This window comes from Equus asinus, chromosome X, assembly GCF_041296235.1.
Source record: "Equus asinus isolate D_3611 breed Donkey chromosome X, EquAss-T2T_v2, whole genome shotgun sequence".
NCBI classification, from domain to species: Eukaryota; Metazoa; Chordata; class Mammalia; order Perissodactyla; family Equidae; genus Equus; species Equus asinus.
The window spans coordinates 114,978,676-114,995,659 of NC_091820.1; the positions used below are offsets into that span (position 1 = coordinate 114,978,676).

Here is a 16,984-nt window from a genome sequence, read left to right on the forward strand (position 1 = left end):
AAAGAGCCAGCTGTATTCTCCCAAAGGGAGATGTTTAGTAGAATGTCTTTGATACACACACACACATCTCTGTAGAAAATGAGAATAATTGACAGGAAACTCATTTTTTACTACTTCAAATATATCTCATACTTTTAGTAAAATATAACAAAGTGTCTATTAACTTTATGCGGCAATGAAAACATTTATTATGATTAACTGGGTAAGTAACTTTGTACCCAATGAAGTTGCCAAGAACTAGTTTTTCTCTTGATCAAAACCAGATATTTCTGGGGCCAGCCTGGTGGCGCAGTGGTTAAGTGTGCACATTCTGCTTCTCGGTGGCCCGGGGTTTGCCGGTTCAGATCCCGGGTGCAGACATGGCACCGCTTGGCAAAAGCCATGCTGTGGTAGACGTCCACGTATAAAGTAGAGGAAGATGGGCACTGATGTCAGCTCAGGGCCAGTCTTCCTCAGCAAAAAGAGGAGGATTGGCAGTAGTTAGCTCAGGGCTAATCATCCTCAAAAATAAAAAAATGTAAAAAATTTAAAAAACCAGATATTTCTGTTTTAAATATACAACCCAGGATAAGGAAGTGCATATGATGAGGGAGGGCAAAAAGGTTGGTACAGAGATTCCTCTAAAATTTAATTTTTGTTTTCTGTAGTCATATTTCACCAATCAACTCATTTTTAGAAATTCCCTAAAACATCTGTTTAGATTCAAATTTGGATGGCTAAATAAATCTTCTCCATATGAAAACCAGAGTTCATCTCACCTACGGTGAAATTTCCTTTCCTTATAAAATGACACATGTTGTGTTTGCCTTTGGTTTTTATTTTGAACAGAAACTGAAAGTAGTCAATTTAAAAGCATTTTAAAAAATAATATCACCACGAAAGTGACTAGAGACTGTATCACAATAGTCTTCAAAATATTGCCTTCACTGCGTAAGCACAATAGACTACTATAGATATATTTTTACTCTCAATATGTAAAATATATTTTTAAAGACTACAGAATTCTCCTTCATGTAAATTTAACGTATTCCACATCCGTCATTTGGTGTAGGCTGAAGAGCTTGGTTGATTCCTGTTCATCTGTAGTAAACAGGATTTATAGGTCATAGATTAGTTCTACGAAGTCTCTTCCTGTCTTAAAAAGAATCTTTAAATCTGTGGCTGAAGATAGATTTTGCTAACCCCAGTGCTGTTAAAGGATTAAAGCATGAGATACTGTTGGATCTAAGCACTGAATATGTACATTCTGAGCATTTTTTTTTCTCTAGTCATTAATGAAGGAAAAAATTGTATCTCTAAATCTATTTTTCCATTGCAAATGTCCTGAGGGGGAAAAAAAAACCTACTTATAAATGTTAGGTAGATTTTAGCCGTACTATATAATAAAGAAATACATAACTAGCACTGAGGAACTTACATTTATGGGTTAATATTTAAATAATATTATTCCATAGATATTTAAATGAGTGCCATTACCACTAATGAATATTTCTTCCAAATGATTCTTATTTCCCCAAGATAGACACTAGCTCTAGAAGTCTGGTAACAAGGATTGGTCATACAGATTTCATTTCTCTTTCCATTCCTTGCCAACATCTCCTCTGCCAATGGCTATGACTTTTCTTTCATAAAAATAACCCTGTTGACTCCACTTAACTGTCACATTGGCCCAAAGCCAGCAAGGACAGTTAGCCTCATACCAAGCTACAGCTATCTGTCAGAATATGCTAAAAATCAGTGAAGATAGTTGCTACCCACTCTTCTGGCCAGGAGTGACTCCTCCACACAATCCTGATTTGCCTTTGTGAGTTGGAGTGGTTATGTTAATATCAAATCCAGGTTCTCCCTAGTATTGAATATCATGGCAAAATCTTTAAGTAAGATTCATTTTGGTGAATAGATCATGGTTAATCTCCATCATCATCATTGAGAGCAGATCAAGCAAGTTTAGTTGGTATCTAGAGTCAACAACTGGCCAAAAATTCCAAATAAGTATGAGTATCAAGTAAACTCTGAGTGAGGAGCTTGAGTTGGGGGACAACAAAGAGTGTAATTAAGGGAAACCAAAAAGGGCTGTAATTCCACTTCAAAGCGAATCTGGATAAAGAGGCTGAGAAGCTAAGAGAACCGTGTTCTGCAGGGAGCGGGCTCTGTTTGACTTCCTGACAGAAATGAGCACTACTCCACTTTACCTGATGCTAAAGGCAGAGCAATCCACTCACAAAGTGCACAGATGGAATAGAGAGACCAGTACAGAAAGAAAAGCAGTAGTCAAGATTCTGAGAAGATAGAATGGAGCAAAAACTAGTGTCAAGGGGATGGAGAAGGGAGGAATATGACACAGAGGAAGAACAGAAAGAGGGGAGGAAAGTAAGATGAGACTGCAAATCACATGTGAGGTCTAAAATAATCCTGTGACAACCTTAAGAGGTGAGAGCTATTAACTCATTTTTGAAGTAGGGAAACTGAGGTTCAGAAAGGTTCAATAATTTGCCAAGGCACATACAGCTAATAAGGAGCAGAATTTGACCTCAAACCCACATCTATTATTTCTACAACCCAAACTCTTAACCACTCTTACAGCTTTTATGAAGAAATCACAGCACTGTACCACCAAAGTGACATGATGGCTTTGGGATTGAGGCTTATCCCACAGGCAAGGAAAAGAGACTTCCTGGAGAAGAACCACAGAATGCAAGGGTCTGCAAACTCTAGTATATCCAAGGATGGGCCCCTGGATAAGGAAGGAGAATATGACCATTTAACAGTAGGAATTTCAAAATGAAATTCAGATATCTGGCTCATAGCTTAAAAATTATGGGCTTTTGCTTCCAGAATGATTTTCTCTTATTAGTATCAGAAGGAATATATTTGCTCACAGAATAGCCAACGTAGTAAAGAGAGTTTAAATGGCAAATGAAGAAAAAGGGAGAGGAAGAAGAGGAAAAATAATGCCTAATATTACTGAAAGGATAACTGGTGACCATGCACAACTTTGAATATGATATGCTCTTCTCAGAATACTCTTTCCCCATTGTTCACCTAATGCGTTCTCCTCATAATTTTAGATTAAAATGATTTTTAGGCCATTTTTTCAGGGAAATTTCCACTTTCCCTCTTCTACCTACCTCAACACTTCCTCTGCCACCACTATTCCCATCTGGGTTAGATCTACCACATCCAAGTCTTCCTACCTTTGGATTATTTGAATTTAATAAAGCAATTATCATGGCATTACTATCTATTTTACTTGGGCTCCCCTATCACAGAAAGCAACTGAATGTGAAGACCTTGGATCTACAGTCTGGGTTCAAAATCTGACCTGGATCTGCCATTTCCTACATGAGGGATTTTTCAAAGTTCCTTAACCTCTCTGTACCTCAGTTGCCTCATCTCAGATGAGGATGTCAATACTAATAGTACCTACCACATAGAGTTATTGTAAGGATTAAAGCAGTTGATTTATAAGGGCTTAGAACAGTGTTTGGCATGTAGCAATGTATATGTTTAGCTATCATTCTTATTACTACTACTAGATCACAAGTTTCTTGAGTACAGGAACTCTTATTCCTCATAGTAGTTGCAGTGCACAGTGAATAATCAGTAAATGCTTGCTGAATGCCACGCTGTGCAGGGCATGCTCAATAATCCACAGAAAGGGAGGTATGTGTGAATAATGGATCTTTTTAGCACAGATTAAAGCTAATGTGGCTCTCTCAACTGTAGCGAGTCTGAATTCCTCTCCTTGCCAGTCGGTCAGTGCCAGGCTCTTATATTAAAAATAATAATATTTACTGCACACTTTCTATGTGCCCAGCTCTGAGCAGATGTTTTACACATATTTCATTCAGTTCTCAAAATAAATCTACAAGGCAGGATCTGCCATTTTCTCCACATAACAGATAGGGAAATTGAGGCCCATGGAAGTTAAGTAATGTATCCAAGTTCACAACCATGCAAGTAGCTTAGTCCAGGGTTGTTTGAGCATGTATGTTTATTAACACATCTCCCAGACTCGCCATCTCCATCTTTGGCAATGTGCCCATCTTTCCAGGTTGTGAAAAACACTCCCTTCACCCTACTCCAAAAGAGATAATCCAGACAGTGGGAATGCTGAGAGAAGGCTTGGGGGAGGAGATGGAAAGGCTGGTCACTAAGCAAGAGAGGGCTCAGGGGAGGACATAATCCTGAATGCTCTAGGTAGTCAGGGCGTTGTTTCTTTGAATGACAGAAGGCAAATAACAATCCAGAAGCTGTTCTGCAGATTTGTCACAGATACGAATCTTACAAAGCCTCACAGATATTTGCCATCAAAACCTAGAGGAGGGAATGGTTCTCATAATTGGAATTTGGTGGTTGCTATAAATTAAATATTTGTGGCCCCCCAAAATCCATATGTTGAAACCTAATCCCCAGTGTGACAGGATTAGAGGTGGAGCCTTTCCGGGGTGATTAGGCCACGAACATGGAGCCTTCATAATTGGGATTAGTGCCCTTAAAAAGGAGACCCCAGAGAGCTCCTTCGGCCCTTTCACCATGTGAGGACACAGCAAGAAGATAGCAGCCTATGAACTAGGAAGCGGGCTCTTACCAGACGCCAAATCTGCCTGTGTCTTGATCTTGGAGTTCTCAGCTTCTAGAACTGTGAGAAATAAATGTTTGTTGTTTAAACCACCCAGTCCCTGGTATTTCTGTTATAGCAGCCCAAATGGACTAAGACAGCAGTGAAAGAGTACATTCTATTTAAAAGCATGCTAAGAGAGGAAGTGAAATGATGCTGTATGTATTCACTTGTGGGAAACCATGAACGTAAGGGGAGAAACATCTTTAATTAGATGAAGATAGAAAGAGAAAGGGACAAAATGTAGAGTTGTTTCTTGTGTATTATTATTGCTATTATGGTTCTAACATATATCGAGTGCTTACTATGTGCCTGGCTCCTCTAAGCACATTACAGGTATTAACTCATTTAATCCTCACGACAGCCTTATGAATAGATGTTACTATCATCCTTACTTTAAAGATGAGAAAACTGAGGCATGGCGATGTTAAGTAATATGCCCGAGGTCATATAGCTAATAGATTGTGGATCAGGGAGTCTACAGTAAGCCACTTGGCCAGATGGAGGAAATGGATGCTCATTTCTAACACAGACCACAAACGTGTCCTAAGAATAAAGTTTAGTAAATATGAGTGATTTCAACCCCACAGACATCTCCTAGACTAATCATTTAACTAAAGGCAGATATATGACAAGTCCCGGACCTCCCTTGTTCACAACTCCACCTTCCAGAAAGTAGAGAAAATGATAAGAAGACCTGCTTCTCTTAATGACTAAAAAAAAAGAAACTGGTGAGTCAAAGGTTATAGGAACCTTTAGAGAAAGCAACCATTTTAGCTTAGAGTCCATAAGTACATTATGAAGCAAAAATCCTAGACTCAAGGAAAGCAGTTCTCTAAAGTGAAGTAGATATGATTCTATGCCGTGAGACAATAGAAACAGGAGATAAATTAAGAATTGGGAAGGTTTGTTGCTTATTGAAACCAGTGTGCCTGTACTGGATGCTCTCCATTTTTTTAGATTTCCAAAGAACATGTACCAAAAGGAAGAGGTGAGAATCAAGGATAAATAAATACAAGAGGGTATGACAAAAATAATGCCAAGAAGATTTATACCCCAGATGAGCCTAAAGCTTGAAAAAAAGCTACTAGAGATGACAAAAAGTTTTTTTATATGTTTAGAGCAAGAAGAGTAAGGATAGGATAGATGTGCAATTCATGCAATGTTATTGGATGATCAAGATCAATGCGGCCTTCTCAACGACTAGTTTTCTCTGTGAAAAAGAATGATTATAGACTTTAAATATCAATAACCATAAATTGAAGCCCAAGATAGGCACACTGTCTATAAGAAGGCACTCAATCGTTCCAAATGAATTAAAATTATATCCCAGAGTGGTGAGAGGTCTTGTAGATTGGATTGCTTAGTCATGGTTGCTAAAGTTTTGGGACTGTGGTGTGGGTGAAATGCGTCATAAGACTAGAGACAGCAAATATTGGCTTTGGTTTTCAAAAGGGATAGAAAGCACATGGGCTCCTTAGACTAGACCAAGAAACAGCATGTTGATTGAGTGCAAAATTCTAGAACAGGTTATTAAAAAGATGATCTGTAAGCACTTAGAGAAAAAGCAGTAACCATGAGAAGGTAGCACAGATTCTCTAAGAACAAGTCATGTTAGACAAATCTCATTTCACTTCTATTTTTGACATGAGTATTGGATTGGCAGATCCGTAAAAATGTAGACATACTGTATCTGGATATCAGCATGGCATTTGACAAGGTCTCTTATGATATGCCTGTGAACAAGATGGAGAAATGTGGGTTATATGCTAGTAAAAGAATGCTGCCTGATGGATAAATGTCAACCCGCAGGGAGGTTTCCAGTGGCATGCTGCAGAGCTCTGACCTTGATCTTGCCCTATGTAACGTTTTTATTAATGACTTACATAAAATGAGGGAAGCATACTTAAAAAATCTACACATGACACAATTGTGAGAGCAATACAATGCAAATAGTTTGTATGGCAGAATTAAAATTCAACTGCACCTCCACAGGCTAACAAGATGAAATCGAATCGGCCAAGCCAAGGCCCTAAACCTATTTCCACCTGCACTCCCCCATCCCAAACACACAATTAAGAAAAGCTTCAACTATATAATTAAAGAATAAATGAAATATGACTTAGCCTCAGAAATTGTTAAAAAGTTTCAAGAGTTTAGTTACTTAGTGTTCTCGATATGTATCAGTAGTGTTATGTGGCCGCCAAAAAAGCTGATATTGAAGTAGCATGAACAGAAATATTTGTTAGAATAAGAAAGAAAACTGTTGGTCATAGCACAAATTTCTGGATGAATCAATCAAGGTGATTGTCTGCTGAGCGTGAAACCAGGAGCCAATTTGCTTAAATTACACTCAGTTAGTTGTCTGTTTGCAAAAGTAGTTAGACAATGAATTATTAAAGCCCACCCTATACATAATATCTCTTATGCTTGGGTCACCATGGTAATGGGTGGGGTGCTTAAGTTTTTCAGGAACTGAGCATCTATCCCTTGTCCAGTTCAGGCCAGTTGAGACCACCAACTCATCAACTGGGCCTGTACAGATGACCTATGATAGGTGACTTCCTGACATCGGGGAACTGAAAATTCCACCCTCAGATTATGTTAATACCACCATTTTGTAAACACATGTCTTTTGAAAAGCCATGAAACTTGACTATGCTTGGGCAGCTCATAATTTACCTCACTTCTCCTTACGGCCAATCATTTATCCCCACACTTCAGACCACTCCATCCCTTTATCCCATAAATATCCCTAATCCCTACATTATGGGGAAGCAAATTTGAGATTTCTTCTCCTGTCTCCTTGCTTGGCTGCCTTATGAATAAACCCTTTTTCTGGTGCAAACTTGTCTTGGTGATTGGCTTTTCATGTGATGGGCAAAATGATCCTGGTTTGGTAAGAAGAGTTAGTTCCACGTAAGGTACAGCAGATCTGCTCCCAGCCCTTGCTCAAGGGGCAGCCATACATGGCCACGCTGTTACTTTTCTTAATCACCTTACCTTCTCTCCCCTTAGCCTAAACTTTCTGAGAGAATAAATGACAGGGCTTGCCAAGAAACTTAAACACAGCCTGGTACAAAAGGGATGAACTAGGCTAATCAAATTCCCTCCTTTAGGTTTTTGGACTGAAGGGGAGCAAAACTTGCTACCCTAAAATGTGTCTTTTTGGCATACAGATGATTTTAGGCCAGGCATTTTTAAGAAACAGCAGACGCAGGAGAAGTTCTGAAAACTGAGTAGAAGTTACCCTTCTGTAAGAGACTTTTACATTTATAAGGGAAATTTCCATTTGTAGGGGTGTCTCCCTCTCTGTACCAGGAAGAGAAGGATGACACTAAATCTCTAGAAACTCTTGTCAGTGGAGAAGGCCATGACTTAGATCTACAGAACAACCTTACCCTGGTTTACCGTGCTTTGCCTGGTAACCTCCCATAACTGCCTTCCCCTACAACATCTTCTTTTATCTTTAGCTGGAGATGGTACTTCAGGTGATGGCTTGGGCCATTTCATAGGGTTACTCAGTTTTCCTGGGTCTCTCCCACATATACAGGAGGCATACATGTTATTAAACTTGTGTCTGTTTTTCTCCTGTTAATCTTTTTAATACAGAGGGTCTCAGCCAAGAACCTAGAGCAGTAGAGGGAAAATTATTTTCCTCCCCCTATAGAACTTAGAGCTAGTAAGAGAATTAGGCAGTTAGCAACGGACATGCAGCTAAAGGGATGAGGTAAGAGGTGTCAGGAGGTATATGGAGTCCTGTGGTGTCGTGGAAACCAGACATTGCTATGAGAAAATGGAAGCTATGTGGTAGACAAAAGAAATATTGAGCTGATGATAAACTATTTGAAAAAGAGACAGAGAGGGGCAAAAATGAAGATAATTGCTGAGTCATGTTAGTGCCAGAGATCTACAGTCCTTACTCTTCCTTTGGGGGTTGACCAGTGTTTCCTGGGTTCCCAGGAAGTGATGACATACTTAAAAAGATGTTCTCAATTACTCAAGGCATCCTGAATGATCTCTGTTTCTTGCAACCGAAGAGTATAATAAGAACCCACACCTGCATTCAGCATTGGCCATGACACTTCAAGAGCAGTTTGGACAAACTGGAGTGTGTTCTAAAGAGACCAGGATGGAGGATTTGAAACCAGTTAATGTGAGGAATAGGTGAAGGAACTGGGGCAACATTTAGCTAATAGAAGAGAAAAATCAGAAACAGTGAAGGGCTGTCAGGTGTGAGAGAGATTTTATTTATTCTGTGAGGCCCTAGAACTAGATCTGGGGGAAACGGGCAGAGTTAAGAGGTAGAAGATTTTGGTTCAATAAGAATCTTCCAGTAATTGTTTGAGATGAAATGAACGTCTTAAGAATGAGTCATTTCCCTATTTTAGAGATATTTAAGCAGAGGCAGGTGACCACTTAGTAAGGATAGCAATATTAGCTTTGAATTCTATAATGCTTTACAATGTAGGAGGCACTTTGTGTGACCCTAGCTTGATCTTCCCAATAACTTGTTGAGACAGGCATTTTTATACTCACTTTCACAGATGAGGAAGCTGATGCTCAGAGACATTATGTTGCATAGCTCATGAGTAAGCACCAGGGCACTCACAGAATTACCTTTGATTGACTACATGTGAAATAAACACTTTAAAGGATATATTTGGAAAATCCTAGCTGATCAGGCTGATAGAGTTTCTAGGTTTTTTAAAAAATTCATCTTTGTGATGCTGAATATATTTTCAAATATACTAAAAAGGTACTCTCTGCTCAGTCTCACATGAAAACTTATGTTCTTCTCTGCGTCTCATGAAACTGAGATCAATTAATACGTTCCTTGCATGGATACAGAAGGTCCGTGGGTGCAGTTTGTACAAACATGCCTAGATGTACATTTCAAATAAGAATAGTTTTCTCTTTCCATTTTCCTGAGCCCATTCCCCACCCTCTTCCAGATTTCCTGTTATTTGGCTGCTTAGAGGAAAGGAGTGTGTTTGCTTGTCAGGATTGCTAGTTAACCAGATTGCCCCACTGTTTCCTTAGCTCTCTATCAGTAAGCCCTGCAAAGGAATTAAAATAAGAGTAAATTACTACCGTTAGTGAAAACTCCTTGAAGATATACATTCTTCTCTGCTTCTCTCACTTCATTCATCTCTTTGCTTCAATTAAAAAAAAAAGAACAATACACAAATCCTGTCACTAGTACAGTTCTAATTGGGTTACATTTACCAGAGGTGCTGACTGCTATATTTTCTCTTGGGAGATATAAAGTTTATCAGAAATATCAGTTTATGAAACTGTTTAATCTAGTAAGTGATGAATGATATAGAGTTTCCTGGATTTTAGCCATAGTGCTTTTGGGTTGTTGGTGGTGACATATTCTCTGGTGCCATGGCTGGCATTTAACTTAGTATGTGCTAAGGAAAAAAATAACCAGTCTTATAGTGTGGGTTTATTAGTTACCTCCTTTCCATTCCAATTCCCAGATATTGGGATAGAAATTGATCAGAGTTGATGCTAGACATTGTTTATCAAGTGATATATTATACCCACTATTTATGTAGGGGAGGAAGAAATTTTCCTCTCCCCTTCTAAGTTCTTTTGGCTGGGCTGAGACAGATTAACAGGAGAAAATAAAAGTTTAATAACATGTATACATCTGAGAAACCCAGGAAAAGTGAGTAACTCACCCAAGTGGCAAAAGCCCTCACACTGAATATCATCTTCAAGAAGATGTTGGGGGTGGGGAGAGTCAGGGACTTCAAAGGGAAGAAAGGCAATTCACAGGTAGATAAAAAAGAGCAAATGTTTGGAAAACAAGTGTTTGGCCACACAGAAACAGAAGAACACAGACGGGAGCCCAACAAACAGGCTTCTATAGGTTCCTCCTTGTCTACCACCTAGTTCATGTTGTGCTAAGGTGACAGCTTGCTTCCTGAGATGCATTTTTTTATCTGAAATCTTTTAGGCAGTTAAGGGGGAGGTAAGGAGAAAAACCTTCTGAGTCTTTTGTTTCTAAGAAATAATCAGCTTAAAATAATCATTATGTTAAAGAGACACATTTTGAGGTGGCAAATTTTGTTCCCCTTCATTTACATACAAATATGTTTAGGAAAAGCTTTGGTGGCAGATTTCAATAAAGGCATATAGAAGACAAGGGAAAGTCCTTGAATTTAAAAGATAATAGAATAGCATGTTTTATTAGGGAATGTTTTTCTACGTTAATAGAAAGTTGTAATTTTTGATTTAAGAGAGAATGACTTTCTAGAAATGATGAATAATTTCTCAGTTAATCATATCTAGTGCTAAAGTCTATTATTATCAAGGAACCTAGAACTGTGGAGAAATAGAACTTTAATCACATGACAAAAATTTGAGGAGTGAATCTGGAATCCTAGCTATATACAATGACACAAAAATAGAGGCAAACTTTTTTGCTCAAAAGACCAAACTTCATCCTAAAGGCAGAATCAACTTCTTAAAATTATACATAGACTTCCAAGTCATGAAGCAAATCCTTTTTTAAAATGTTTGAAGGCAACTTACTTTTTCAAAGAATCTTATAATAAATTAAATGCAAACTATCACTGTTCCTCCAATTGTATTTAGATTTTCCTGTAATATTAGAAGGTCTTAAAATAAGGGATGGCTGCCTTTTACTTTGAGGATGCGATGATAGTTTAGATAATTGCTTTGTTTCATATATTTTTGTGGGTGTCTGCCCACGGGGTGTTTTTAAGTATGTGGTTTCATCTTTTCACGTGCATCTGCTTTGAGCTGTGTCTGTGGGCGTGCCTGAATCTAGATGTGTGTGCGTCTGTGCTTGTGGAGTGGTCTGCCCTTTTGCCCATGCATCTGGGTGTGTATCTCTGTGCGCATTTGTGTGTCTCTGCAGATGTCTATGGTGAAATGAGTTTCTGCCCTCAGTGGAATCATCCCCTGCCAATACTTAAGTTTAGCGAGATCAATAATAGCTCAAGTACCTGGTCTCCAATGGTATGTTGCTATTCAAGACCCAGCTGTTATGCAGATGAACTGAATCCTGTGTACTGGTTGGGGGAGCTGGAGCAGCTGGGCTGGGCTGGCTGCGGGTAGTCATTGATCTTCTCTGAAGAGAGTCCGCTGCGGGGGGTGGCTTCCTGGCACAGGTGCAGGCATGCGGAGGCGGTGGTGGTGGAGGGAGGGGTCTGAAGGTGAACTGGTTGTGTGGGCTGCTCTGCATGTCTAAAGAGGAGAGAAGAAAAACAAGAAATAGAGACTTATTCCCCACTTGGCAGTCAGGAAAACACAGCATGTCAGACTTATCAGGATTTCAGAATAATATAACCTGTGGGGTTGGGGGAGAGTTTTAAGTTTAGTCTATCTGTAAAAATGTCACTTAACTTACAAAAACATGTGCAGCACGCTTATGAAATGTAAAACATTCAGAGTTACATTCACATGTAAATTCTTCTGGGCTATAGAAGCTAAAAAGTAAATGAGGTCGCCTTACACAATTTGTCATAGTTTCTGCTACTGAACAAATAAATCATCAACAAGACACTAAGTTCCAGAACAGAAGCGAGCCGATTGCCATCAGTTGCAAAAGTCTCACTTCGGAAAATACCAATGAAAGGCACAAATTTGTTGCAAGGAAGCTCATTCGACACTTCAAATAAAAGTATAAGGCCACCTCCTGGCTTACCTCAGGAAAGGATGCTAGCCTGCTTACACAGGAGCAAATCCATACTTCAGAAAAACAGCTCACAAGTGTGTAACAGCTGCATGAAACTAATCTCTTTGCCAGCCCCCCAACTTCATGTGCCACTCATAAAAGGTAGGCTAAAAGGAGTTTGTTCAGGTTATTATACATATTTCTGTGGCCATGCAAAGCATAGTCTGTACCCCTCCTCGCTTGCCACACCTTTCTAGGAGCTCTGCCATGTCAGCAGCAGCTTAGGCAGCAGGAAAACAGTTTTTTTCTGCCTGTTTGCAGAGGGGGCAGCCTGGGACAGCGGTCCTCAGACTTCTGTTGTTGCTATTCTTTGGTATTTTTCCACTGTTTTCCTGGCAGGCACATGTAAAGACAGCGACTTAGAATTTGGCCCATGAGAAATACCCCAATTAAACCCCTTTGAAAAGAAATCGCTATTGCAGCTGATAGTCACCTCTCTTCCATAGGAGAAACATAATAGATGTCAAGTGATTTCTTGTAACACCGGCACGTTTTGGATAAACTTTGCAGGCAGCATGGTTCTGTCCCACCTCCCAAATGACTAAGAGTTGAAAAGCAGAAAAATGCCAGAGGCTTTCGATGCCTAGCAAAGGGCTCAGCTGGTTTGTGCCGAGACTCACTTCGCATTGGCTGATCACACACACACGCACACACTCACATCACTTCTTTCAATCCTTCCAACTCATTCTTGAAGTATGAAGACATCGGCATGGTTTTCATATGAAAAAAAGAAACTAGTGCCCAAGAGCATGACAAATTCTTGTCTGTGTTTTCTAGTATTGGTGGCTCTCCCTTTACAAAAACTTGCTATATGAAAAATGGAATTGTACAAAAGATGGATAGGGAAGGGAGTGGAGATCGTTCCTTTTATACAAAGAATTCCTTTAGATAGTCAGCTACTCTTGTATATTTAAAAGGAACTAAAATGCTTCATGAATTTTCTAAATCACCCTCATTATTCCAGGCCCAGCCCAAATCCCATATCCACTAAAAAAATCATCACAAGTATTTAACATCTCATTAATTCTTTTAAACTTCTGGGCTCATACTCATAACCATAACCAGAAGCGTGCTTTCCTTCCTAGGACTCAAAGAAGCATTGAATGCTGGAACCCAAGGGACCCTGGAGATCCTCTCATTTTGCAAATGAGAAAACTGATGTCTAAAGAATTGCTTGTCCAGGGACACATGGCTAGTTAGTGTCATGGCCAAGACTAGAGCCCATATCTCCTGATTCTCCGGCCAGTGCTCCACTCACTGTATTGGAGATCTCTGTACTATGAGTTCTCTTTACCTTCTTAAAATTTAGAGACACAGAGTAGTACATGTTTTCCAGATTTTTCACTTATGACATACCACCTTGCATTGCAGTTATTTGTTTATACGTCTGCTTCCCTCTTAGATAAGATTTCCTTAAGTGTAGAAAGGAAGCCAGTGTGGGGTAATGGAATGCAGCACAGAATAGTGGAAAGTGCATAGAATTTGGGAGTATGGCAAAGCTGGGTTTGAGTTGTGCCTCTGCCATTTAGAAGCTTTAACCTCTCATCTGTAAAATGGAGATAATCTTTTTTCCTAACAATTAAGTTTAATTCATTTATAATGTGCCTGGACGTAGTATGCCAGTGGCTATTTGTTTACTGAATGTAGTAGGAGTATAAAGCTCTAAGACTGGAAATGACCATAGGGATCACCTAGTTCAGCCCTCCCTCCTCTCCTCTTCATTTTACAGATGAGGAACCCAAGGCTCACGGAGGTTCAGAGGCTCAGAGAGGTGAAGTGACTTGTTCAAAGTCATTCAACTTGTACGAATTTGCCTGCTTATGTCTGATGATTCCCAGCACAGTACTCTTTTCACTATACTAGTCTAGAAAATAAATATGACTCTCTTGTCTTGACATTAACACTTACTATTCTTATCATAAATTTGGCCCCTGAGTTTGCAACATTAGAACATTCCCTTGATAGCTCATGTTTTTGTCTTATTTCCCAAAATAGACTACATGTTTTTTAGAGCAAGATCATCTTCTCCTTTTCTTGTATGCCACACGACATTGAGTACAGTGCTAGGTATAGAGTAAGATCCCTAAAAGCTTTTATTTATACAAAAGTGTTTCTCTGGTCCATGGGACCTAGAGAACCACCCTCAATGTTCTCTTGGCTTTCATTCTGACGTAGCCACTGGATATCTATTTGATAGCTCACAGAGCAGTAGGTTTCCTCCTTTAAGGTCTCAATGAAATCTGTCCTAGAGCCAAGAGGAAGGACAACAATACCCTGAAGAGAGTGCTTAAAATTATGTCCCTCCAAGACATGAAAAAAGCAGCACTGACATACTACAGATTTGCCATCCAAATCCATGAGATTGATGATGCAAGGAAGGGAAGTAAACGGTGGGAGTCCAGAGTTAGAAGAAGAAAAGGAGACGATTTTAGGTCCTGGGTTCAGAACACCTCCAAACGACCCATATGACATCAATTATTCTAATCAGTAGGTGTTTCTGTCAGTACAGTTGTTCAAAGGAAAGAAATTTTCTATTCAGTTCCATTGTTCAAAAGAAAGAATCACTCATTATCACCTGAATTTACTGCTTGTTGGATTTCTTCAAAATCTTTGCAACTCCCTTATTATTATGAAAAATGATAAAAATTCTACTTCACTGAAAAGTACAATCATGGTATTATTATAGCATACCATTTCTGCTGCCAGTAGAACCACTTTGTAGCATCATTTTGATTACATAATGATTATATATAGAGAAAAATTCATATATTTTGATTATACATATGTTTTAATTCGTATCTATTTTATTGTGATTTTTGTTTCCACATTTTTAATATGCAGAGGTTTCCCTACTTGTTAATATTGTCTTTAAAAGCTTTCACAATATTGGATTATTGCACTGAGTGGAACACATCCAGACCTTAAGCCCTTATGAAATGCAAATTATCTCAGCTTCATTCTTTTTTTCACCTCAGGAGAAACATGGGGAATGCACTTCTTCCCTCCCAAATGAAGTAATTTAATCCTTGGGCTCCATGAAATGGGATTTCCCAACATTAAACACTAATGAAAAATACATTAGGGTTCAGTATCAGGAGCTCTAGAACACCAGTTCCAAGGGGTTAAGAGTCACAGGCACTCACTTCCAAATGTATCTGGCAACCATACATTTCTGTGCCCGAGAGAGAGGCAAGGGAGAAGGAGGGAGTAGTGATTATGCAAATGTGGATATCCAGACATACTTATGAAGCTTTTTGAAAGTAAATTAAGTTTTCAGATGGAAAGGTCTAATTCACATAATATACTTGGATAAGCCAGTTTCAGGTTTAAGGTCCTAAAATAGCCTGGTAAGAAAAACTCTAGGGGGAGGAAACTCCTCCAAACTATATCCAAGGCATTTTAGGTGTGGCGGAGCTGTTAACAGAAGTATAAGCCTTCAGAAACAACATTGCCCTTGTCTCTGAAGGGTAAGTGGGAGAAGAAAGTTGTCACGCATAGCTTTTTCTTTTTTCTCTTTTTTGCAAATACACCTTATTTGGGATCATATACTAGAGAAATTTTTCACCAGAAATGAGAATATCTCTGTTCAGAACACTGTATGGGAACTTATCGAGGTATCTGTAATGGTGATTTGCCCCTTATGCTTCATTAACACATACAGTCCAGCTATAAGGCGATATTTGCATTTCTAAAATTCACTGTACTATGCAAAATAATGCAGGGGAAAAGGGCTTATGGGACAAAAGGGTTGGGGCACAAGACCTGAAGTTTGCTTGTGAAAGGGGGTGTCAGAAGGGTGGCAACTTGTGAGTTATTGTGACGTGGTGGAAGGAGGGTTATCTGAATCAGACAGACAAGTTCTAATACCAGATGTGGATGGGCAAGGCTCCTAACACACGTGGTGAACTATGACGGCTGGGGGGTTTCAGGTGCATGCATGTGTGCATTTTGTGTATTCCTTTGCAGCTCATTCTGCTGTATGCAGTTTTCTGCATTTACCTAATATTTTTTAACAGATGGAATCGCACATATGCAAACGCAAAATTTGTCTTACGTTCAAATTGTTCTCAAATATGCCAATAGCATGGGAACAAATTAATGCTTCCAAAACAAGTGTTGTAGCAGAACTGACTGTACATGCAAAATAATTTTCTGTAGGTGTTAAAAATATATTGTCATTAATACGGTAATGATCATTTTTCCTGAAAAACTTGACCAAGGCAGACACATCCCTAGTTTTCCCCAGATCCATGTACTAAAGACATCATTCTTTTCTGTGGTGACACTATGACAATATCTCTCAAAATATGTTTTCTCCCAAAGTTACTATGCAGTGTATGCTGCCAAAAAGGGCACATATATTCCTATAGTCTAGAAAAAGGTCACAGGGAGTCAGAAAGCATGTCTGCACTTCCTGGCCTTAGTCTGTGTTTCATTACCCTATTGGCCAAAGGGGAGATAGCTCCACAATACTTTGTCTGCAACTCTGGAATCGAAAAATTCCTGAAAACCAAGGTTTTTCCTAATTCATTTGGTGATAAAACCTGACCTGAACTGATATGAGGATGTTTATGGTCTTAACTTCATTTGGTGAATTTCCATACATTTAGCTACAGAAATACTGGTGTATTTTATTAAGGGGTGCTGGC

At 39.1% G+C, this 16,984-nt stretch overlaps 1 protein-coding gene across 2 annotated transcripts in view; it reads right to left on the reverse strand.

Annotated features, from left to right (window-relative positions):
• Window positions 1–16,984, reverse strand: part of TENM1 (teneurin transmembrane protein 1) — a 748,343-nt gene that overhangs the window by 323,912 nt on the left and 407,447 nt on the right. For both annotated transcript variants that reach the window (XM_070502852.1, XM_070502851.1), the window contains exon 6: window positions 11,605–11,845. In XM_070502852.1, the coding sequence (XP_070358953.1) occupies window positions 11,605–11,845 (241 nt within the window). The remainder of the gene's footprint in view (window positions 1–11,604; window positions 11,846–16,984) is intronic.